Source organism: Theropithecus gelada, chromosome 16, assembly GCF_003255815.1.
Source record: "Theropithecus gelada isolate Dixy chromosome 16, Tgel_1.0, whole genome shotgun sequence".
NCBI classification, from domain to species: Eukaryota; Metazoa; Chordata; class Mammalia; order Primates; family Cercopithecidae; genus Theropithecus; species Theropithecus gelada.
Genome location: NC_037684.1, coordinates 72,727,063 through 72,753,250, shown reverse-complemented (window position 1 = coordinate 72,753,250; position 26,188 = coordinate 72,727,063). Strand labels below are relative to the sequence as shown.

At 46.9% G+C, this 26,188-nt stretch overlaps 1 protein-coding gene across 3 annotated transcripts in view; it reads right to left on the bottom strand.

Moving 5' to 3' along the window:
- Positions 1 to 22,745, bottom strand: part of USP22 (ubiquitin specific peptidase 22) — a 44,042-nt gene extending 21,297 nt beyond the window's left edge. Inside the window, exons 1-4 of one of the 3 annotated variants that reach the window (XM_025361236.1) lie at positions 22,351 to 22,745; positions 7,380 to 7,512; positions 565 to 678; positions 226 to 273 (exon numbers count right to left, since the gene is read on the bottom strand). In XM_025361236.1, the coding sequence (XP_025217021.1) occupies positions 226 to 273; positions 565 to 678; positions 7,380 to 7,512; positions 22,351 to 22,521 (466 nt within the window). In that variant the 5' untranslated portion in view covers positions 22,522 to 22,745. Of the gene's footprint in view, positions 1 to 225; positions 274 to 559; positions 679 to 7,379; positions 7,513 to 22,350 lie in introns of all 3 variants that reach the window. The other 2 variants (XM_025361234.1, XM_025361235.1) reach the window with 2 other exon arrangements.
- Between the last annotated feature and the right edge of the window lie 3,443 nt (positions 22,746 to 26,188).

Here is a 26,188-nt window from a genome sequence, read left to right as displayed (position 1 = left end):
GCTGTTGACATGGATTTAACATCACCCAAACAGTCCAGAGTTTTAAAACAGATTCTACGACAACTGATCAGAAAATAGTCTGCTCTCCTGGGAGGAAGGAGGTATGTTTACACATAACATTACTGCAAAGAGATCGCTTGCTAGAATTCAACAGAGCTGAGGGCAAACCACTCAGGGACGTCCAGATACGGAGTCGCCTGTCCCCGAGAGGTGTGACCTCGCCACATTGGTTCAGCCCCACATCTGCAGGTGTGCTGTGGGAGAGCTTAAGTACTGCTGGAGTTGTTCCCCTGACCCAGCTGCGGGCCCTGGGGGACCTGCAAGGGAACACCTTGGAAGCGGTCCCAGGCAAACAGGCAGCTATGCATGCCTCGACGCTAGCCCCCTCCCCTGCCGTGCACAGCTTCAGCTGACTCCACTGTGGGCCCTAGGGGAAGGTAGGGGGCCTGTTCCCACCAGCCCACCACTTCCCACCCAGCTACTTCTCTTTCTCCTACTGGGTCTGCCCTTGATGCATATGAGGGAACTGCAGGATCAAGCAGGTAAATTGAGGTGGAACCAAACCTTGCATTTTCCAAGCCTTCCGCTGCTCCTCCTTGGCGATTATTTCCATGTCTTTGTCGTAGATGTAGTCCTGGCACAGAAAGCAGTAGATGCCTCCGTACATCAGATCAATGGCTGAGGAGAGAAAGGAGGGAGGAGAAACCGATTGAATTAAAAACCACAGGGTAAGGCTGCAAGGCAGAGTTAAACACAGTGAGGTTCTGTAGACACTGACTGTCCATAGCACCTTCCTATGCATAAGCGGGGAAGCCAGTCCAGTGGGGTCTCCTATCCTGAGCAGGTGAGGGGCATGCACTGTGTTTGGCAGCTCACACCCAGGGCTGAGGTGTCTAAAAAACAGAGGCAACCCACACATACTTTTCAAAGCAGCCAATACTCCAGGATCGGGACCTCTGCCACCTTCTCTGCGTGGTATTTACAACTGGTACAACTGCATTGGATATTTTCAGTCCTGGCCACCTGACACGGAGTGACTATGCTTCCCTCCATCTAGAATTCCTGACACCATCACCATAAAGAATGTGACAGCAACTTGCTGTGACTTTTGTGATTGGCGGCATTTGCTACTCTTACCTTAAGGACAGGGGGAAAATAGTTTCTTATCAGATGACCTTCATTGACATCTTGAGCCAGAGTTACCTGAAGGTGGGTCTTCCACCACAGTTTCTCAACTGCATCTTCTATAAAATGGGACTAATAGGTTGGGAGCTGTGGCTCATGCCTGTTATCCCAGCACTTTGGGAAGCCGATGTGGGCAGATCATTTGAGGCCAGAAGTTCAAGACCAGCCTGGTCAACACGGTGAAACCCCATCTCTACTAAAGTACAAAAATTAGCCAGGCATGGTGGCACACGCCTGTAACCCCAGCTACTCGGGAGGCTGAGGCATGAGAATAGCTGAAAGCTGGAAAGGGGAGGTTGCAGTGTGCCAAGATCTTGCCACTGCACTCCAGCCTGGGCAACAGAATGAGACTCTGTCTCAAAAAATAAAAATAAAAAAATTATAGTAATACTAGTATATTCTTTTTACAAACAAGAAGAGATACAATATGTATGTATAAATTTCAATTTTCTAAAACAGTCACAAGAAACTGTTCATAGTCATTTCCTTCGAGGAGAAGTATACCTTTTCGTGTTGTTTGAACTTTCTAATCATGTGCATGTCCAGTTTTTAATTGTCAACATAAACCTTTATTTTATGGAAATATCCACTTTTGCTTTCTTTGTTAAAAGGAATAATTTGTAAAAAGTCAAAAAAAATAAAATAAAATAAAATAAAATAGGACTAATAGCTTGGGCTCTTAATTATTTTATTTATAAAAGCAACTGAGATAAAGTCCTCTGAGTGCCTGAAAAAAGGTACTGTCTCCATTTAACAATTTAAAAACAACCGGGGTTGGCCAGGCGCGGTGGCTCACGCCTGTAATCCTAGCACTTTGGGAGGCCGAGGCGGGTGGATCATGAGGTCAGGAGATGGAGACCATCCTGGCTAACACGGTAAAACCCTGTCTCTACTAAAAGTACAAAAAGTAGCCGGGCATGGTGGCACGTGCCCATACTCCCATCTACTCGGGAGGCTGAGAAGGAGAAAGGTGTGAAACTGGAAGAGAAACCCGGCATGGTGGCTCACACCTGTCATCCCAGTGCTTTGGGAAGCTGAGGTGAGTGGATCACTTGAGCTCAGGAGTTCAAGACCAGACTAGGCAACATGGTGAACCCCCATCTCTACAAAAATTAGCCGGGTGTGGTGGTGCATGTCTATGGTCCCAGCTACTCAGGAGGCTTAGGTGGAAGGATGGCTTGACTGAAGTGAGCCAAGATTGCACCACTGCACTCCAGCCTGGGCGAGAGTGGCAGACTCTTGTCTCCCAAAAAAAAAAAAGGCGGGGGAGAGTGGGACTTAAATCCACGCAATGTCAGACACCTGGGAGACAGCAAAGCACAGAGGAAAGAGCATGGATTGAGAGTAACTGGCACCAGCCCTCACTCTGCCACCTGCCAACTGTGTACCTTTCATCAGTTACTCCACGCCTCTGAGCCTCAGTTTCCTCTGCGGTAAGATGCTGATAGCAACCGCACTAGTGCTTCCCAGGGCTGTGTGATGGTTAGGTTAGTATATAATTTAAGTGCATCCCCAGATAAACAGGGAAGTCTTGGAACATCACAGTTTTATTCTACTTCATGTCTTAAGCTACTATGACTTAGACTGTGGTAGCTCTTTGAAGTCTTCCAAAGCAGATCTGTTGAAACTCAAAATAGCAGTTTAAGATTCCCCAAGGCTACCTTCTGCCCTACTCAAAACATTCACAAAATGCCAACAACGATGTTAAAGTCCTGTGGGAGCTGTCGCAGAGCTCAGCCATCAACCCTTTGCCACTTCCTGTTCATCAGCAGTACAGCCCCAGCACATGGACATCACAGAGAAATCCTGACAGAGACAAGTTTACAATAAGGGTGATGAGAATTTACAGTAAGGCCGAGACATTCCGTGAAAAACAGCCCACACACATAGCTGACAACAAAAATTCTACCCTGGGAAGATAGATCACCATTCCAGTGCCTACTATGTAAATCCTTCTAGATCTAGGCCTTCTTTAAGACGCCTTCACACTGCAACACTCCCACTGCCTAAAACCAACTGACATCCACAAGGCGTCAGGACCATTCGAGGGGAGAGGATATCTCTTTAACAAATGCTGCTGGGACAACTGTATATTCACATACAAATCCTTACCTCATACCGTATACAAAAATTAACTCAAATGGATCACAGACCTAAATAGGAGAACCAAAAGTATAAAACTCGTAGAAGAAAACACAGGGGCAAGTCTTCGCGACCTCGGATTTGGTGAGCAATTCTTAGATCTGACACCAAAACCACCAGCAACAAAAAAGATAAACTTGGCTGGACGGCGGCAGCTCACACCTGGAATCCCAGCACTTTGGGAGGCGGAGGCGGGAGGATCACTTGAGCCCAGAGTTCAAGATCACCTTGGAAACATGGTGAAACCCCATCTCTAAACAAAATACAAAAAATTAGCCAGGCATGGGGGTGCGTACCTGTGGTCCCAGCCACTTAGGAGGCTGAGGTGGGAGGACAACTTCAGCTTGGGAGGCTGAGGCTGTAGTGAGCTGTGGCTGTGCCACTGCACTCCAGCCTGGGTGACAGAGTGAGATAGTGTCTCAAAAAAAGAAAGAAAAGAAAAAAGAAACTGGACTTCATCACCATTAAAAACATCTGATCGTGTGCTTCAAAGGACACTATCAAGAAACTAAAAAGAACCTACAGAAAGGGAGAAAACATTTGCAAATCATACATCTGCGCAGAGTCCAGCATCCAGAATATACCCACACACTGCAACACACGCTCACACTGTATAATGTGCATGTGTACATACAAAGAGCAACAACCACCGAACAGTCCGATTAAAAAAACGCAACGGATGTGAACTGGTATTTCTCCAAACATACAAATGGCCCAAAAGGCACACGAAAAAATATTAAACATTATTGGTCATTAAGAAAATGAAAACCAAAGCCACAATGAGATACCATTTCACACTCACTATGAGGGGTATTAAAAAATAAATGTTGGCAAGGATGTGAACAAACTGGAAAGCTTGTCCATCACCGGTGGGAATTAAAATGGTGCAGCCACAAAAGAAAAGATGGTGTTTCCAATAAGTGAAGCAGAGTGATTTGATGACCCTGCCAGCTCACTTCTAGGTGTACATCCAAGAGAAATGAAAACATGTCCCCCTAGAATTACACACGATGTCCATAGTGGCACTATTCCTAAGAGCCAAGAAGGTGGGAACAACCCAAACGTCCATCAGCAGATGAACGGATGAAAAATGTGGTCTACATACACAATGGAGCGTGACTGAGCCATAGGAAGGAATGAAATACTAATCCATAACACAACTCAGATGAATCACAAATACATGCTAGCAGAAAGAAGCCAGACACAAAGGGCCACATGTTATATGATTCCACACATATGAAATATCCAGGATAGGCAAACCCATAGAGACGGAAAGCAGATTCCAGTCACCAAGGGACAGGAGAGAGCGACAGGCGGTGATCTGTTAATAGCGCATTCCTCTGCGGTGCAAAAAAGTTTTGAATTAGAGAGGTGGAGGACACACAACACTGTAAATGTGCTAAATGTCACCGAGTTGTAGACTTAAAAATAGTTAATTGGGCCAGGCGTGGTGGCTCAAGCCTGTAATCCCAGCACTTTGGGAGGCTGAGGCGGATGGATCACCTGAGGTCAGGAGTTCAAGACCAGCCTGGCCAACGTGGTGAAACCCCATCTCTACAAAAATACAAAAATTAGCTGGGCATGTTGGTGTGCATCTGTAATCCCAGCTACTCGGGTGGTTGAGGCAGGGGAATCGTTTAAACCTGGGAGGCAGAGGTTGCAGTGAGCTGAGACCGCGCCATTGCACAGTGTGATACTGAGGTGACAGCTTCCAGATGTCCGTAAGAAAACAACTGGATCATAAACACATCATAGAAGACAGAGGTATATTTTGCCTTAAAATCATCTCACTTCTTTTTTATTTTTTTTGAGTCTTGCTCTATCATCCAGGTTCGAGTGCAGTGGCTTGATCACAGCTCACCACAGCCTTGACCTCCTAGGCTCAAGTGATCCTCCCACCTCAGCCTCCTGAGTGAGTAGCTGGGACCACAGGCACACACCACCATGCCCTGCTAATTTTTAAATTTTTTTGTACAGACAGGATTTTACCATGTTGCCCAGACTGGTCTTGAGCTCCTGAGTTCAGGTAATTTGCCCACCTCAGCCTCCCAAAGTGCTGGGATTACAGGTGCAAGCCACACCGCTCCTCCCTCGTCTCACTTCTTTAAAACACAACAGAAAAAAAATTACTAGGAACAAAATCAGACACACCGTGGCCAGGCATGGTGGCTCAGGCCTGTAATCCCAGCACTTTGGGAGGCCACAGCCAAAGGATTGCTCAAGCCCAGGAGTTCAAGACTAGCCTAGGCAACACAGTGAGACCCTGCCTCTACAATTTTTTTTTTTCTGAGACACATTCTTGCTCTGTCGCCCAGGATGGAGTACAATGGCCTGATCTCAGCTCACTGCAACCTCCGCCTCCTGGGTTCAAGCAAGTCTCCTGCCTCAGCCTCCCAAGTAGCTGGGGACTACAGGCGCGTGCCACTGCACCCACCTAATTTTTTTGTTATTTTTAGTAGAGACGGGGTTTCACCATGTTGGCTGGGATGGTCTCAATCTCCTGACCTCATAATCTGCCTGCCTTGGCCTCCCAAAGTGCTGGGATTACAGGCGTGAGCCACCGCACCCAGCCAACAAAAAATTTTTAAACACAGGAAGTCACTCGGCCTCCCAAAGTGCTGGGATTCCAGGTGTGGCGGTGTGTGCCTGTGGTCCCAATGAGAGGCTGAGGTAGAAGGATCTCTTGAGCCCAGGTGGTCAAGGCCACAGGGAGCCAGGACTGCACCACTGCACTCCAGCCTGGACTCCAGACAAAGCAAGACCCTGTCTCCAAAAAAAAAAAAAAAAGAAAAAAAAAAAATCAGACACACTTTTCGTGTCAGCCTCAGTTAAATCCGTGGGTCTTCTCCTTTACTATGAGTACTCCTTGTAGAGAGCTGTACGGGACGTGGGTGCAGTAACTTTATGGACTCACACGATGTTTCCAATAGGTCTTTCTAGGCTAACGCTTTTAAGAGAGCATCAAATTACAGAACTTCGGGGTGGAAAGGCCTAAAAATATCTTCACCTGGAATTGCTAAGCTCACATGAACTATTAGCTAAAACAGGTCTCCGGCTTGAACCCCTTGAAAACGCTATTCTGAAGGATATCCTGCCAACTCCATCAGCATTCCAAAGAAAACACTACTGTGTAGAAGAAAAAACATTTAATGCACAAAGTCAGAAAAAAAAGCCAGCCAGGTGCGGTGACTCACGCCTGTAATCCTTGCACTTTGGGAGGCCGAGGCAGGAGGATCATGTGAGGTCAGGAGTTTTGAGACCAACCTGGCCAACAGGGTGAAACCCTGTCTCTACTAAAATTACAAAAATTAGCCAGGCGTGGTAGCAGGCACCTGTAATCTGTTACTTGGGAGGCTGAGGCAGGAGAACTGCTTGAGCCCAGGAGGCAGAGGCTGCAGTGAGCCAAGATCAAACCACTGCACTCCACCCTGGGTGACAGAGCAAGACTCCATCTCAAAAAAAAAAAAAAAAAAAAAAAGGGAGAAAAAGTCAAGCGCAAAACTGAGTTTTATGTAACTTCTAGAATGTAGAATGAGTTCGATTTTGCAAGGCTGTGAAAGGTAAATTAATCTTGAGGCCACACACAATGCTAAGGGAGCCTTTTCAAGAACTGTGTGACTGGAAACAATGAAACCCATTGCTGAAGGCCATAAAATCACCTATGCACATCCAACCCCTCGCTGGCCTCAGGGACCTCACATTGCATGGAGCTCTTTCCATATAAATGTTTGCCTAAGGTGATTCCTAACTATGTGTTTCAAAGGGTCTGATGTTTCATTAGCAGGGACAGTGTAACTTTTCACAGGAAGTCAGCTGGACACAGCAGGCCATTCACTCAGAACCCTCTGATGCTAAGGCAAACTGGGGGCGGGATTCAGCTGAGCTCGGCTTGTCCCTTTCACTTCCCTTGCCAAGTGTCACCAGTGAGGGGCACGCGTTATTTGAGATAAATGACAAAGTGGACTTTTGGAAGAGTGGAACTGCAAATTAAAAATTGAACAGTAGCAATTTGGGGGCCACAACTATCCCCCCATCCCAGAAGCTTGCCTCACCCAGGTTGTGCCGCTTTGACTTCGCATGCTCGTGAATATGCTTCTTTGTGAAACAGCCGAAGAAGACGCAGTAGAGGCAGGAATGCAGCCTGTTGAGGTGGACGCCACAGACATGGCAGATGCAGGACTTGGCCTGAAATTCAGAGAAGAGGAAGGGTGAGCACTGTGTGATAGGACAGGGGTGCTCTGAGGAAACAGTCAAGCAAAGTATTCCCCCAAAACAGCTACTGGAGGAAAGGACAGGGAATTCCATCTCCAAGGCTTATCACTCTAGAGGATCAGTTTAATCCTTTCAATTCTCCCAAACAGGACTTCATTGAGTTGAAAACTAGCTCCCCATAAGAAAACTCAGCCCACAACCACAACTGCCAAAACCCTGTAAATTACCGAGATGTTCACACACCTCCTCCTGATCCTGACGGGCACCCCAAGCCCAGCTCCCATCCCCACTGCAGGCCAGCAACTCACACCTAGTCACCCTTAACCCAGACGTCATTTCAGGTTTGCGAATCCAGGTTCCAGGACCACAGCAAATTTAGAAGCAGTAAGAAAAAGGGAGGGAGACATGAATCAAAGCAAAGTACAGAAGAAAGAAAAAGGAGCAGGGCACTACTAAGAAACAGACCTCAGAAACCTGAAATGTTAATCACGGCAATGATGAGCACAGTGCTAACCAATCCTTACACCCCCAACCACCCAGGGGCGCCACTGACTCAATACTAACCGGATGTGTGAAAAGGGACAGCCACCACTGGCAACATTTGCATGATTCGAGCACAGAAATGAATAAGAAGACTTATTTATACTGAGTTTTAAAAGAATCCCTAAGTCCAGATTGATAAAACATATACACCTACTATGTACCCCTCAGATTTTTTAAAAAAGAAATTAATACTATACAAACACAAAGTCTTCTTCACAGAATTCCATCTAATAAATATTGTAGAAAGACAAAAATACAAGATCTTCATTTTATATTTATCATAGTAATAACCGATTCAGGCAAGAATCATCAGTGGATGCTAGAATCATTGGGTAAAAAATATTGTGTTGGCTGGGCGCGGTGGCTCAAGCCTGTAATCCCAGCACTTCTGGATCACGAGGTCAGATTGAGACCATCCTGGCTAACACCGTGAAACCCCGTCTCTACTAAAAAGAAAAAAAAAAAAAAACTAGCCGGGCATGGTGGTGGGCGCCTCTAGTCCCAGCTACTCGGGAGGCTAAGGCAGGAGAATGCAGTAAACCCAGGAGGCGGATCTCAGTGAGCTGAGATCCGGCCACTGTACTCCAGCCTGGGTGACAGAGCGAGACTCCGTCTCAAAAAAAAAAAAAAAAAATTGTGTCATTCACAACTGTCAAAATAGTAGAAATGGCCCATATATTCATCAACAGATGAGTGGATGAACAAACTGTAGCATATACACAATGGAATATTAATTACTCCACCACAGAAAGGAGTAAAGTACTGACACACACTACAGTGCAGACTAGCCTTGAAAACATCATGCTAAGTGAAGGAAGCCAGAAACAAAGGATCACATATCCTATGAGTCTGTTTATATGAAATACTCAGGATAGGTAAATCCACCAACACAACTCAGATGGGACGTTGCCAGGGGCTGGGGACAGGTAGAACAAGGAACAAATTAAAACGTTTTCAAATTTGATAGAGGTAGGGCAGTGACTGCACAGTAGTGTGAACCACAAAATGTTGCTGAACAATTCCTCTGAAACGGTTAATTGTATTATGTGAATGTCACCTGGATAAAAAAATACATTAAGTTACATATACACCTGTCCCTCAGTATCTAGGAATTGATTCCAGGATCCCCTCAGGTACCAAAATCCATGGATATTCAAGTCCCGGATATAAAATGTACTTGCAAAGAACCTATGCATATCCTCCCATAAACTTTCAATCATCTCTAGATTACTTACAATACCTAACACAAAGTAGATGCTATGCTAGCAGTTACAGTGTATTGTTTCAGGAATAATGAGATAAGAAAAAGTCTGTACATGTTCATTACTGATGCACCTATCCCTTTCTTCCCCCAAATATCTTTGATTTGTGATTGAACCCACAGAGATGGAACTCAGACCGCTTGTGTATGTATGTATGTACGTATGTATGTATGTACGTACGTATGCATGTACACATGTGTACTTGTGTATTGAGGCAATAGATACCTACAGTTTCAGAGTATCACTCCAGACTACTTCAGTCAATTAAACAGGAAAAGATTACCTCTACAATAGAGAACTCTGGCCAACGCCACCCTAACCAAACTTATCCCCGCCGCGGAGCACGCAGGTGCAGAGGACAATGTGGCAGCGCCTGTGGGGTGCTCAGACCAACATGATCCATCTGGAATCTGCTCCTGAGAAGTAGGGAGGCGTGTCCAAATTGAAAGACTTCTGCAAAATGACTGACCTGAGCTCTTCAAAAATATTCATGTAATGAAAGAAAAATAGGCTAGGAATTTCTAGATGACCCAAATCTAAAGACATATGAAAACAAATGCAATCCATGATCTTGGATTGAATCCGATATGCAAATTTTTAAAGGCATAAAGGATACTGGAACAATTTTCAGGCATTTAAAGTTGGACAATATATGTTAGACAATACTATTTGAAAAGTTAAACTCTGAGTGTGATAACTGTATTGTGCTTATGTAGGAGACTATCCCAGTTCTTAGGAGGTAAACTATCATGATGTCTACAATCAGCCCTCAGGTGATTCAGAAAAAGATATGGAAATAAAACCAGTTAGCAAGAAGCTAACTACTAATGAATCCATATAAATGTATACAATATTCATTTTAGCATTCTTGCTAATGGTTGTAGGTTTCTTATTTTCAAAATAAATGGACAGAAGACAACTATTAAACTGAACATATGTACCCTACAGCCTAACCATTCAACTCATGGGTTTATATACAACCAAAGACACGTACAAGGACTTTTGTAGCATTATTACTTGCAACACCCCAACACTGAAAACAAACAAAATGTTCATTACTAGTAAAAAGAATAAACTACAGTATAGTTAATTCAGTAGACAGCAATGAAAAGGAACCTATGATATACTCAACAGCATGGATGAATCTCAGAAACACTCAACAAAACAGCTAAACACAATAAGCCCCTGCTGTGCTACACACTCCATTATATTCTATCTCTATTATACAACCTAGGATGCTCTTCTGCACGGGTTTACCAATCATCAGGGAAGACACAGTTTACAGGCCTTATGGAGCCAACACAGCTAAGAGACAGCTTCTCTAACATTATTCAAGCAGCCAATCAACAAGACAATTGGCGCTAAATACAATAAACAGCTGTCTCTGACATACCGATAAAACCTTAATGTCTGGTATAGTCACGCACCACATAGCAATGTTTCAGTCAATGACAGGTTGCATGTACAATTGTGGTCCTGGAAGATTATAGTATCATATTTTTACTGTAACCTTCTCTATGTTTAGCTATAGATACACAAATGCTTACAATCGTGTTTCAATTGCCTACAGTGTTCAGTACAGTACATGCTGTACAGGTTTGCAGCCTAGGAGCAACAGGCTCCATCACACAGCCTGGGTGTGCAGCAGGCTGTACCTTCTAGCTTTGTGTTAAGTCACTCTATGACGTTCACACAAAGACAAAATTGCCTAACAATGCATTTCTCAGAATGTATTTAAACAATGCCAAAACTGTATTATTATTTTTCCCCAATCTACACTGTGGAACAGCACTTCCATTGATAATACTGTATCAGATTTAAATGTAATAGAGGCAGACGCATGAGTGAGGTAGCACGTGTCTTCCGGTGTCTGGAGGAGGCCAGGAATAGCCTCTGGAGCGGCTACCCTGCAAACACTTTATTTCGGACTACTAGTCTCAGAATTTGAGATGAAATTTCTGTGGTGCTTAGTTACTTGGTTTGTGGTGGTTTGTTACAGCAGGCCCGGGTCACTCACGTGGGATTCACATTCATTTTTATTCTATCTCCCTTCACAGCACTGTAAAGTATAAAACACAGTTGGCGCGTTGGCTCACGCCAGGAATACAGCATTTTGGGAAGCCGAGGTGGGCGGACAGCTTGAGGCCAGGAGTTCAAAACCAGCCTGGGCCAAATGGTGAAACCTCATCTCTACAAAAAATGCAAAAATTAGCTGGACGTGGTGGCGCACACCTGTAGTCCCACCTACTCAGGATGGTTTGAGCCCGGGAGGTCAAGGCTGCAGTGAGCCAAGATCACACCACTGCCCTTTAGCCTGAGCAACAGAACCAGATCCTGTCTCAAAAAAAAAAGAAAAGTTGAAAATGCATTCCCCGGCCGGGCGTGGTGGTTCACGCCTGTAATCCCAGCACTTTGGGAGGCCAAAGCAGGTAGATCATGAGGTCAGGAGATCGAGACCATCCTGGCTAACACGGTGAAACCCCGTATCTACTGAAAATACACAAAAAAATTAGCCAGGCATGGTAGCGGGTACCTGTGGTCCCAGCTACTTGGGAGGCTGAGGCAGGAGAATGGCGTGTACCAGGGAGGCAGAGCTTGCTGTGAGACTAGATCGCGCCACTGCACTCCAACCTGGGTGACTGACCCAGACTCCATCTCAAAAAAAAAAAAAAAAAAATTCATTCCCCAGGCAACCGTGCGGCTCATGTTCCAAACATATCTTAGGACACATTTGCAGACAGTGGGGCTGGTGAGTAAGCCAAGGAGAGAAGCCCAGTGGGGGCACCCACATGCTAAAATGGACCCCGGAGGGGTGGCTCTGTTTAAGCAGCCCAGTATACCACTTCCTGGTGTGGTGGCTCCTGCAAAGGCAGGATTCCCCAGGCTGGCGGGTTTTCCTAGAAACTCAACCTAGAATCTACTACTCCCATAGCCCTTGCAATGATTTCTGAATTAAATCCCTTTCTCCTATAAATTAATTCAACTAGATTCAGCAGACTGTAAGTAAATCCCGAAACATCACTAGGATTTGTATATGACAGGAATTAGGAGAAGAATCAGCAATTTAATTGTTGCTCATCTTACGCAGTGCAGAAACACCCGCCAAATTCATTAATTCGGTCCCAATATTAAGAATATTCCTCTGAATATCCTATTCTCTTACCTCCTTACTCACACTACCTCCCACCCCAACCAAGAAGGATGGGGAGGAGCAAGAGGTTCGGAGGCCTTGTAGTCAACCAGATGTGGGCTTACCCTATGGGATGACTCAACAGTACATTGAATTGAGTCCAGTTTTTAAAAGTGTGCAAACATGACACACCACCTTAAGAGGTAGTACACTTTTCACACACTACCCATGACTTCCTACTGGTCTAAAACCTGAGCATCTTAGGAAGGTAAGTTTAATTCTTGTGCTTTCTCCTCAGCGACTTTTTCAAGGACTCAAATACCGACATAAGTGAAGGGACAAGTATAAAACAAATTTTTTTTTTGAGATGGGGTCTTGCTCTGTCACCAGGCTGGAGTGCAATGACACAATCTCAGCTCACTGCAAGCTCCGCCTCCTGGGTTCAAGTGATTTCCCTGCCTCAGCCTCCCGAGTATCTGGGACTACAGGCGCGTGCCACCATGGCCAGCTAATTTTTTTGTATTTTAGTAGAGACAGGGTTTCACCATGTTGGCCAGGATGGTCTTGAACTACTGACCTCAGGTGATCTGCCCGCCTCGGGCTCCCAAAGTGTTGGGATTACAGGCGTGAGCCAGCACGCCTGGCCTAAATATTCTATCTTTTATCGGAAAAAAATATGGCACTAAAAAGCTAAAGACTTCACCAAAATTAGATAATCTTCTCAAATTAAGTTCTCCAACCTCAGAAACCTCAGCGTACAGACTCAGGCCCCTCAATCTCAGAGCCAAAATCAATCTAAGGGTACAGCGACTACAGACCTTTCAATCTATAAAAGGGGTAATTTCATTCAGCAAGGGCAAGACCTCAGACTGACCTCATTTAAGGCTGGGACCCAGAAGTTACTGGTGATGTCCTTGGACAGGTCAGGAGACTTACTTGCCAGGCCTACCTAAAAAGTGTATCCCAAGTACCAAAACCAGAATGAAATTATGTATGAAATATAAAATATTGCAGCAGTCCTCCCTTACCTAGTTTCACTTGCTGTGGTTTCAGTTACCCACAGTCAACCTCAGTCTGAAAATAGTAACATGGAAATGCCAGAAATAAACAATTCAGAAGCTTAAAACTGCCTGCCGTTCTGAGAAGCAGGATGAAACTGAGTGACATCCCGCTCTGTCCCATGACCATCCCTTTGTCCAGCTTCTCCATGCCGTCTAAGCCACCTGCCCACTAGTCACTTGGTAGCTATCTTGCCGATCATATCAACTGTTGCAGTCGCTTGTGTTCAAGCCACTTTTATTTAGCTTAATATGGCCCCAAAGCTTGAGAGTACTGATGCTGCAATTTGGATACGCCAAGAAAAGTCGTAAAGGGCTTCTTTTACGTGAAAAGGTGAAAATTATTAATAAGAAAAGAAAACAATATTAAATGATGAGTTTGCTAAGATCTACAGTAAGGGCCGGGCGCGGTGGCTCAAGCCTGTAATCCCAGCACTTTGGGAGGCCGAGACGGGCGGATCACGAGGTCAGGAGTTCGAGACCATCCTGGCTAACACGGTGAAACCCCGTCTCTACTAAAAAAAATACAAAAAACTAGCCGGGCAAGGTGGTGGGCGCCTGTAGTCCCAGCTACTCGGGAGGCTGAGGCAGGAGAATGGCGTAAAAACCCGGGAGGCGGAGCTTGCAATGAGCTGAGATCCGGCCACTGCACTCCAGCCTGGGCGACACAGCGAGACTCCGTCTCAAAAAAAAAAAAAAAAAAAAATCTACAGTAAGAACAAATCTATCCACGAAATTATGAAGGAAAAAAGTTTGCACATAATACATAAGGGATTCAGTATTATCTGTGGTTTCAGGCATCTATCCGGGGTCTTGGAATGTATCCCTCAAGGATGGGGGTGAGTACTGGATTATCATAAATGGGAAATGAGGAAGCCCAAGAGATGCTGGGAGCTGCCGAGGGACACACACTTGGGCAGAAGCAAGTCGGGGCAAAATCCTCCTGGTACTGACCAGCTTAGGCTAGCCTTCCTTTAAATTGAGTTGACCTCAGCCGGGGCACAGTGGCTCACGCCTGTAATCCCAGCACTTTGGGAGGCCGAGATGGGTGGATCATGAGGTCAGGAGATCGAGACCATCCTGGTTAACACAGTGAAACCCTGTCTCTACTAGGCAAGAGAATAGCGTGAACCCGGGAGGCGGAGCTTGCAGTGAGCCAAGATCACGCCACTGCACCCCAGTCTGGGCGACAGAGCAAGACTCCATCTCAAAAAAAAAAAAAAGGAATGAACTTTCAATCCACTCAATGGATATTGCTAGACGAAAGAAGCCAGTATGAAAAGGTTGCAGACTGTATGAACCCAATGATATAACATTCTGGAAAGGAAAAAACCTCCGAGACGGAGAAGAGATCAGTGGTTGTGGAGAGTCAGTAGGTGAAGCACAGGGATTTCTTCGGGTAGTGCAGCTATTCTGTACAGTGCTGTAGTTGTGGATGCCTCTGTCAAAATCCACTGAGCTTGAAAGCACAAAGAGCAAACCTTAATGTAAATGATTTTTTAAATCATTGATGAGGCCCTACGGAATGCAGGCTGAGGCAGAAGAAACAGATTGTATTACACACATAGGACACAACTCCGCCAAGAGGGGTGGGGAGGGAAGCACCTACATAACGTGGAAATGAGGGGAGAGTGTACAACTAAAAGCAAAAGGAACTGTAACTGAGCACAGTACTTCAAGGGGTCGTTTCGCAAGGGAGTACAGGACAACAATTCTGAAACCTCTATTCAGGTATACCAAAGCAGAAGAGGTAAGTAAACAGATTGTGGACAGTGGGAGCCAGGATTTTCTCTGCTGGACAGAAAAGTTACAGATAAGCTGGAGGGGAAGGCTAGAATAATCCCTATAGATATGGATGAGACCTGGAGATACCAACATGAACTCATGTAGAGCTTCATGTGGATGCTGATGGATATATATCAAAATAATTACAGACCTGTATATACACGCATTTGTATATACACACCTGTTTCCCAGCTCTGTCCCTTGAGGGGGCCAAGAAGCCAGGATATCCCAGTAGTAATGAGCACACCAGTGCCCAGATCTTGGTTTCTAATTCCATTCTCCCAAAAAAGGAACTAGGGATCCTTGGAAAATGCTGGAGTCTAAGGCTGGGGCAGAAAACACATAAGATGATCCCAGAACATAGTGTCCTTCCAGGAAGTAAGGAAGTGCTCAAAAACAACAAACAAAAAATCATGTGGCTATGTGAAAGGGACACCGGAGCCAGCTGAAAGAGCTCCCAGTGGATACAGCCAGATGATGGGAGCAACAAAACCACACAGCACTGGATGATAACCCAAAGCATACATTCAATATCCACAAGTCCATGTTGATATACACAAGTGAGTAAACACACGAGTGAGGATGAGCAAATCTTCCACACAGAAATGTTCCAAATAATTTAAATAGCTACTCCACCCTCAAGGAGGAGGAACAGAACTCCCCATCCCAGTAGAGTACCTATGCAGAGTAACTCTCTTCCAAAATAAACAGTACATAAAGGAGGGAAACAGTCACTCCGCACTGGAGAAACCTGGCAAACATGACCTCAGACATTCAGTCAAGGCCAGCAACCCAATACATCTTGACAGCATCATCCTTAATATACGGGAATGAGAAGAGCACTTCACCTCTGTGGTCTTCCTTCCCCAAACCCATAACCACAGCTGAATCACGAGAAAAACATCAGAAAACCAAAACTGAGGGACATTCTACAACTACATGACCAGGACTCCTCAAAACTCTCAAGGTCACCAAAAAAGACAGCCTGAGAAACTGTCACTGCCTAGAAGAGCCCAAGGGGACATGAAGACTCAAAGTAATGTGGGATTCTGAGACAGAATAAGGCCATCAGATAAAAACCAATGAGTTCCAAATAAAGTACGCAGTGTAGTGAATGAACTAAATACACAAACACAAATGAGTAGAAGTAAAAACGGGGAAATCTGAACGAGACGGTGGATTTTATGAAAGATAGACTGTACCAATGTCAATATCCTGGTGGTAATTGTACTCCATTTCTGCAAGAAGTCACCATTAGGGGAATGGGGAAAGATACACAGGATTACTCTATTTTCTTACACCAGTATGTCAATCTATAATGAACTCAAAATTAAAACCTTAAACAGAAAAATGTTTACATTTTAGATCTTTTACTTAGACCCCACTTAGTATGAACGGTGTAATGTTTTGTTGTGATGATTTGAAAGAGCCAGTTCACTATAAAGTAAAAAGTACACTCCTCAAATAAACGAAGTTTAAAAGTCTACTTTTAAAATAGCACGTATCTGGCTCAAGCCTGTAATCCCAGCACTTTGGGAGGCCGAGATGGGCGGATCACGAGGTCAGGAGATCGAGACCATCCTGGCGAACACAGTGAAACCCCGTCTCTACTAAGAAATACAAAAAATAGCCGGGCGAGATGGCGGGCGCCTGTAGTCCCAGCTACTCGGGAGGCTGAGGCCGGAGAATGGCGTGAACCCGGGAGGCGGAGCCTGCAGTGAGCTGAGATCCGGCCACTGCACTCCAGCCTGGGCTACAGAGCGAGACTCCGTCTCAAAAAAAATAAATAAATAAAAAAAATAAAATAAAATAAAATAGCACGTATCATCCCAGCACTGTGGGAGGCCAAGGTGAACCTCCTAAGGCCAGGAGTTCAAGACCAGCCCGGGCAACATAGGGAGACCCAGTCTTTATTGTTTTAAATAAATAAATAAATAAATAAATAATAAAATACAATAGCACGTATCAGGAAAATGAGCTAAACTATTAAAAACAAGTAATGAGAGCTGTCTACAATGTGCTCACCATCATCCCAGCACCTGGCTGAGCCAGTAAAGACTAACTGAGGCATTGTTGGATGGCTGGGAGGGATGGCTCATGCCTGTAATCCCAGCACTTTGGGAGGCCAAGGCAAGAGGATCACTTAGCTCAGAAGTTCAAGACCAGCCTGGGCAACATGGCAAAACTCATTACTACCAAAAATACAAAAATTAGCCAGGTGCAGTGGTGCATGCCTGCAGTCCCAGCTACTTGGGAGGCTGAGGCAGGAGGATCACTGGAGCCCAAGAAGCCGAGGCTGCATTGAGCCATAATCATACCACTGCACTCTAGCCTGAAAGACAGACCGTGTCTCAAAAAAAAGTAAATACATAAAAAATTAAAAAATAAAAAAATGTGTTTTGAGAACACAGTGCTATAAAATTTTAGATTCAAAGAGAGAAATGATCTTAAATATATTACCTGTTCTCTGGCCAGGCATGGTGGCTCATGCCTGTAATCCCAGCATTTTGGGAGGCCGAGACAGGTGGATCACGAGGTCAGGAGATAAGAGAGCATCCTCGCTAACAGAGTGAAACCCCGTCTCTACTAAAAATACAAAAAATTAGCCGGGCGTATTGACGGGCACCTGTGGTCCCAGCTCCTCAGGAGGCTGAGGCAGGAGAATGGTGTAAATCCGGGAGGAGGAGCTTGCAGTGAGCCGAGATCGCACCACTGCACTCCAGCCTGGGCGACAGAGCCAGACTCCGTCTCAAAAAACAACAACAACAACAACAACAACAACAAAACTTACCTGTTCTCCAAAGTGTCTATATTCAAAATATAACGTAGAATGTTATATCACAATCACTTTCTGCCAGTTCCTATCTTTACAGACAAACCCTGAAATGGTAATAATTTTGTTATATTTAACACACACCAAAAACACAAAGGAGAGGCCACTGTGGTCGTGCCAGTCCTAAATCATGGAAATATATATATATCTTTTTTTTTTTTGGAGACAGAGTCTTCCTCTGTCGCCCAGGTTGGAGTGTAGTGGCGTGGTATCAGCTCACTGCAACCTCTGCTTCCCGGGTTCAAGCGATTCTCCTGCCTCAGCCTCGCGAGTAGCTAAGATTACAGGCGCGTGCCACCATGCCCAACTAATTTTTTATATTTTTAGTAGAGACAGGGTTTCACCTTGTTAGCCGGGACGGTCTCGATCTCCTGACCTCGTGATCCGCCTGCCTCGGCCTCCCAAAGTGCTGGGATTACAGGCATGAGCCACCACGCCCAGCAGAAATATTTTTATAGTCAGCAATACAAGAGTTTTACTGCAATTCTGGCCAGGTGCAGTGGCTCATGCCTGTAACCCCAGCACTTTGGGAGGCTAAGATGGACAGATCACCTGAGGTCGGGAGTTTGAGGCCAGCTTGACCAACATGGAGAAATCCCGTCTCTACTAAAAATACAAAATTAGCTGGGCGTGGTGGCGTATGCCTGTAATCCCAGCTACTTGGGAGGCTGAGGCAGGATAATCACTTGAACCCAGGAGGCAGAGGCTTCGGGGAACCAAGATCGCACCATTGCACTACAGCCTGGGAAAAAAGAGCAAAACTCCATCTCAAAAAAAAAGAGTTTTACTCCAATTCAAGCTTCTTTTGGACAGAAACTTATCAAGCCTGGTCATGTGTTTGTCATGTTCTGCCTATTAAAAGAAAAATCAAGCCGGGCACGGTGGCTCACACCTGTAATCCCAGCACTTTGGGAGGCCGAGACGGGCGGATCACGAGGTCAGGAGATCGAGACCATCCTGGCTAACACGGTGAAACCCTGTCTCTACTAAAAAATACAAAAAAAAACTAGCCGGGCAAGGTGGCGGGCACCTGTAGTCCCAGCTACTCGGGAGGCTGAGGCAGGAGAATGGCGTAAACCCGGGAGGCAGAGCTTGCAGTGAGCTGAGATCCGGACACTGCACTCCAGCCTGGGCGACAGAGCGAGACTCCGTCTCAAAAAAAAAAAAAAAAAAATCAAAGTTTGGGTACAAATTCCATAACCCACCTGTCCTTAGATAACAAAACTCGTAATTCCTATTCATTCAGGGATTCATTTCTGTAGTTAAACTGTACCTGAGATGTCAATCTCAAAAAGTACCTTTGTTTGTTTACAAAGATTATAATTCAAGTTGAAGTTTGTTTTGAGATAGGTTTTGTTGCCTAGGCTGGAGTACAGTGGCACAATCATCAGCTTAAAGTACTTTTACAGTCAAGTTCACATCATTAAAACCAAAAATATGGCTGGGCTCAGTGGCTCTGGCCTGTAATCCCAACATCTTGGGAGGCAGGAGGATGGCTTGAGTCCAGGAGTTCAAGACCAGCCTGTGCAATATAGTGAGACACTGTCTCTACAAAAAGTAAAAAAAACATTAGCCGGGCATGGTGACACACGCCTGTAGTCCCAGCTACTCAGGAGAGGCTGGAGTCCAGTAGCCTGAGGCTGCAGTGATCACTGATCAGACCATTGCACTCCAGCCTGGGTCACAGAGCAAGGCTCTGCCTCTACAAAAAAATGATTTTTAATAAAATAAAATTTAAAAAACAAAACTGTCCTAAGCTTACAGATCTGATGGGAATCCTATGCAGGTTGTCCAACTGTTAACCACCAGGTTTGTTAAACTGTTTCTCAAACCAACTCTTGCTTAACTGGGCCACTAGAGAGTGCTAGAAACGCAGTACACCGCACATGAAGTGATACAGGTAAGTCAGTCCCGAGTCAGTTAAAAGCATGGAGGGCTTAAGGGGCTCCTTGCTGGCACACTGTCAACTAGCACTGCAGCAGCCCCCACCTGAATTTTGAAAACTTTTTTCACTATCCGTATACAGCTCAACTTCTAACTGGTAAATAACATACATGTGGCTCAACGGTTTTGAAACTAAGCAACTGACATCTGAAATTAAAAGATTAATCAGAGCCATAAGTAACGCAAAAAAAAAAAAAGTAATTCTTTCCTTTAGGAAATTAGGCAAAGTTAGTCAATAATGGTTTAAACCTGACTCCTTCAGCTTTGTTAAAAATACCAGAGGGGGGGAAGAAAGGGAGAGAGAGGGATGGAAGGGAAAAAGAAAAGGAGGAGGGAGAGGAAGAGTGGGGCATTCCCCACTTCATCCAAAGTACAAACGAATCTTGGGCGAGTCACGTCCCAATCCAGACACCAGAAGGCCGGCTTCAACCAGGTCATCTTTTTTTTTTTTCCAGACAGGGTCTTGTTCTGTCACCCAAGCTGGAGTGGCCCGATCACCACTCACTGTAACCTCCGCCTCCCGCGTTCAAGTGATTCTCCTGCCTCACCCTCTCGAGTAGCTGGGATTACAGGCGCCCGTCACCACACCCGGCTAATTTTTGTATTTCTAGTAGAGACAAGGGTTCACCATGTTGGCCAGGCTGGTCTCGAACTCCTGACCTCGTGATCTGCCTGCCTCAGCCTCCCCAAGTGCTGGGATTACAGGTGTGAGGCCACCGCGCCACGCCAGGCCATCTTTTCTTCAAGACACACAATTCTACTAGTAAGACTCTAACTCCGATCCTAACAGAAACGTTTTATCTCTGACTTTAGTTCATCTAGACATAGTGCTTCCCAATATCTTTACAGATAAAAACAATTTTGAGTCCGGGCGCGGTGGCTTACGCCTGTAATCCCAATACTTTGGGAGGCCGAGGCGGGTGGATCACCTGGGGTCAGGAGTTCGAGACCAGCCTGGCCAACATGGTGAAACCCCGTCTCTAGTAAAAATACAAAAATTAGCCGGGCGTGGTGGCAGGAGCCTGTAATCCCAGCTACTCTGGAGGCTGAGGCAGGAGAATCGCTTCAACCCCGGAGGCGGAGGTTGCACTGAGCTGAGATCGCGCCACTGCACTCCAGCCTGGGGAACAAGAGCGAGACTTCGTCTCAAAAAAAATAATTTTTTTTTGAGTTGCTGCTTAATATACCCTACAATCTCAGCAGGCCTGTTGGTATTCCCATTAAAAAAAAAATGCCACTCAAGGTAGAAACTGCCCTCACAACTCCCAATCTCGGACTGTAATCTACAAAAGCGCGTGAAACCGTAAAAATAAAGTTCACTCACATAGAAGAATCATGTTACGTTCTGATTTCCAAATCCTTAGCAGGCCTAACTGCTGGACGCCAAGACCGGGCTCCCGAAGGGGACTCGTTCCTGGCTAAGGCTTCGCACAACACACGGCGCGCTTCCAAGTCCACGTCTCGGCCGCATCGAAAACCCGGGCCGCGGCTCCGCACCCACAGGTTCGCTCCAGCCCCAGCACCTGCCGCACTCCACCTCCAGTTCCCCGCGGGCCCCAAGGCAGCCGCGAAGCTGCCGTCCAGCGTCCCCCAACCCGCCCCCTGCCCCAGCTCCCGTCCAAGGTCGCTCCCGGCGGCGGGTGATCGCTGCAGACCAACGCCCAGACCCCGACGGCATCCCCCACCCTTTACTCATTTTTTTGAAATATTTCTTTCTCTGCACCCCCATCCAGCCCCGAACCCTCTGGAACCAGGAGAGTTCCCCGCAGGGACCTCCCGCACGAACGACCGGGACCGCCCACTGAAGTCCCAGGCTCCCCAGGCAGCCGGGCAGGAGAACACCGCCCCCCGCCCGGAAGCACTCGCCCCTCCCGAGCCAAGAAGGATAAGGGAGGGGGAAGACGCAGAGAGAGGAGGGGGAGGGGAGAGAGGAGGGGGAGGGGAGAGAGGAGGGGGAGGGAAGAGAAAGGAGGGGGAGGGTAAGGAAGGACGGGGGAAGGGGACAGAGGCGAAAGATGGGAGGAGGAAGATGAGGAGGTGGGGGAAGGGAGGGAGTTGAAAGGGGGAAGAAGGGGGGGACGGAAAGGAGGGGGAAGGGGTAAAGAGAAGATAGAGCAGAAACAGAGGGGAAGAGGAGGAAGGGCAGGGAAAGGCAAGGGGGAAAGGGAAGGGGGAAGGAAAAGGGCCCCTCCCCCGGCCGGCCTCAGGAGAGGCAGGAGGCCGCGAGCCCGCCCCGGGGTGGGCTGCCGGGCGCACCTTGCGCTTGCGGGCCTCAGCCGTGCCGCTCCACACGAAGCACTGGTAGATGGCCCGCAGGTTCTGCTTCCAGTTGTCCACTTTGAAGCTGCCCAGGTGCGAGCAGCCCGGCGGCGCTACCGCCAGCTCGGCGTCCATGGCCTCGCCCTCCGGCTCTGGCCGGGACACCATGGGGGGCAAGGCCCGGCCGCGCGCGGGGGGCGGCGGCGAGGGGGGCGAGGACGACGCCAGCGCGGCGTAGGGGCTGCTCGGCGGCGGGCCTGGCCGGCCAAGGCACGGGCGCCGAGAACAAAGCGCGGAGGCCAGACAAAGACGGGGCTGCGCGATCGCCGAGGGGAGGCTGCGGGGCAGGCACCGCCCCCGAGCTGCGGCTGCTGCTGGCCGCCCGCGCTGCGCTCTCCCGGTTCGCGGAGGGCGTCGCGGGGCGGGGCGCCGCGGCCGCGGACGGAGATTACGTCACCCCCCCGCCCCCCCGGCCGGCACCGCACTGCGCAGTCTCCGGCCCGCGCCAGGCCCTTCCCCCCTCTCGCGCGCCCGTAGGCTCTGGGTAGACCGGAGCCCAAGGAAGCGTGGTGGGGCTAGGGGAAGCTAATGAGAGCCCGCCCCTTCCCTTCCTCTATTGGTCGCCGGCCACCCCCCAGCATCTTCGGCCATTTTCATAGGCTCTCAGTACAGTCCGTCTGGCGACTAGAGGTTCCCTGTCTCTTCCATCGGACTAGGGAGGCGGGGCGTGCTGCGGTTGGGCGGCGCGAGGCGTCCGTCCTAGCACTGAACCGGTTTGCGCCGGCCTGAGCTCTGCCGCAAAGAGGCGGGGCGACGAGCTGGATCCCTGCAGGTCGGGCCTCCATCCAGGGCCTGCGCTTTCCCACCCAACAGCATCCCCTGTTCGGGCGCTGTCTGCAGGGCCCCCGGTTGCCGTAACCTGGGTCGGGCCCTGCAGTGCCGTGGCTCGGGGCTGGAACTGCCAACTGCCTGCTCCGCGCCGCTCCCTGCCTCAAGCTGCGGCACCTCCTGTCGGGAGCCCGCGGATAGCGAGGGCCACCCCGGCGCCATCCAGTTGAAAGAAGATACACGCCACACGCTGACACTTCGCATTTGCTGGTGGCTACGTTTTTCTAATGAAAAGAAAGTTAAATATAGTAATATATCTTAACCCAATAGGGTCAAAATATTTCAACATGTACGCAGTATTGCAAAAATCGTTAGTGGAATATTTTACAGTTTTTGCAAGTCTTCGAAATCTGGTATTTACACAACAGCACATCCAATTCCTACTAGCTGCTACCGCAGTGGGCTGCACAGGTCTAATCGGTATACAAACAACTGACCCAAGGCAAACTGAAAAGACCTTTAAAGACGAATGCAAACAATGTTCTGGGAGAGCCAGGGCGCCAAGAATCTGGGGGAACTTGGATGAGGTGTGAGGCGTGGTGCTGCTCCCTGGTACTCCTCCCACTGCTAACTGCTTTGCTCATTCATCCACAGATTGCAAGAAACAGCAATTGCCGTCCAGAGCCATCACAAGTTAAAAAATAAAGATTGTGATCTCACAACACTTAAAGCTACAGGGTTTAATGGGCTGACGACTGGAATAAAGTTTTTGTGGCCAAGATAAATTGCCTAGCACAGGTTTTTGCCTCATGGCCTTTGTGCTTGTAGTACCCTCTGCCTAAAACGTTTTCCCCACCCCCTAATCCCCCCTGCCCGGCATCCTTATATTCCATGGCTGATCGCTCACCTCCTTCCAGCTTTATCACACACCTCCTTTTCCGTGAGGACTTCCACTGCCACCCTAATGAAAATTGCAAGCCCCCCAAAATTCTCCATTCCCTTACCCTGCTTTTTCTCCAAAGAATTTATCACTATCTGGCGTAACGAATATTTACTTTTTTTTTTTTTTTATTGTTTCTTCCCTTAATAGCATGAAAAATTCCAAGAAGGTAATGATTTTTTTCTTTTTTTTTGAGACAGAGTCTCGCTCTGTTGCCCAAGGCTGGAGTACAGTGGTGCAATCTCAGCTCACTGAAACCTCTGCCTCCCAGATTCAAGCGATTCTCCTGCCTCAGCCTCCCCAGTAGCTGGCATTACAGGTGCCTGCCACCACACCCGGCTAATTTTTGCATTTTTAGTAGAGAGGGGCTTTCACCATGTTGGTCTGGAACTTTCACTAGAGATGGGATTTTTCCAGGCTGGTCTTGAACTTCTGACCGCAAGTGGTCCACCTGCCTCAGCTTCCCAAAGTGCTGAGATTACAGGCGTGAGCCACGGCGCCCGGCCTCCAAGAGGGTAATGATATATTTTTATGTTTTATTGACTACTACAGCCGCAGGTTCCCAGAACTGTATTGGCTACGAGCAGGTACTCAAAATTACCTGGTGAAGCCCTGTAGTAGTCTCACTGAAAAGTGAGAATAGATTCAGAGACAGGAAGCCCCAGAATCTATACATAAACTACATCCAGGGGTCCGCTTGACCACCAAACCACTCCTATGTGGTAAATTCCAAGCAGCCAAACCAGAACAAAAAGAAGTGAGCAGAGATGTAAGCTACTAGTCAGGAAACCACTAAAATACCAGTAATTGCCTGCTAAAACAAAAATATTAACTGTCTTGGGAGGTATATAACAAAATTCATATTTTCAACAACATAACAGTAGTAATGTCCAGGATATGATCCAAAATTATTACTATTATTATTATTATTATTATTATTATTTTGAGATGGTGTTTCGCTCTTGTTGCCTAGGCTGGAGCGCAGTGGCGCAATCTTGGCTCACTGCAACCTCCACCTCCCAGGTTCAAGCAATTCTCCTGCCCCAGCCTCCTGAGTAGCTGGGACTACAGGCATGCTCCACCATATCTGGCCAATTTTGTATTTTTTAGTAGAGACGGGGTTTCTCCATGTTGGTCAGGCTGGTATCGAACTCCCAACCTCAGGTGATCCACCCACCTCAGCCTCCCAAAGTGCTGGTTACAGGCATGAGCCACTGCGCCCAGCCCAAAATTATTTGACATATGAAGAAACAGGAAAATGTGCCCTTTTCTAAGAAATAAAACAGCAAAAATGACCAACCATAAGGTTTGTCAGATATTGAAATTAGTATATGAGGAATTCAAAGCAGCTATGGTAACTGTGCACAATGAGGTAAAGGAAAGTATGTCTGAAATGAATGAAAAGATGGAAAATAGCAATGAAGGCCAGGTGCAGTAGTTCACACCTGTAATCCCAGCACTTGGGGAGGCTGAGACAGCAGGATAGCTTGAGGCCAGGAGTTCAAGATCAGCCTAGGCAACATAGTGAGACTCTGTCTCTACAAAAAACAAATTCCAGCCTGGATAACATGATGAAACTCTGTCTCTACAGAAAAAAAAAAAAAAAAAAATTGAGCTGCATGTGGTGGCACACACCTGTAATCCCGGCTACTTGGGTAGCTGAGGTGGGAGGATCACTGGAGCCCAGGAGTTGGAGGCTGCAGTGAGCCGTGATTACACCACTGCGTTCCAGCCTGGGCAACAGAGCCAGACCCTGTCTCCAAAAAAAAAAAAAAAAAAAAGAATATAGCAGTGAAATGAAAACTGAAAACTATACAAAAGAACCAAATAGAAATCCTGGAACTGAAATATCAATATCTGCAATAAAAAAGTCACCAAATGTGCTTAAAGGCAGAATGGAAATGACATAAGAACAAAGCAAAAAAAATAGTTGGTAAGAAAAAAAGAACAAAGTCTCAGAAACTGTAGGGCAATATCAAAGGCCAAGCATATGTGTAATTCAAGTCCTGGAGGGAAAGGTGGAAGAATGAGAGAGAAAAAAATATCTGAAGGGATACTGGCAGACAT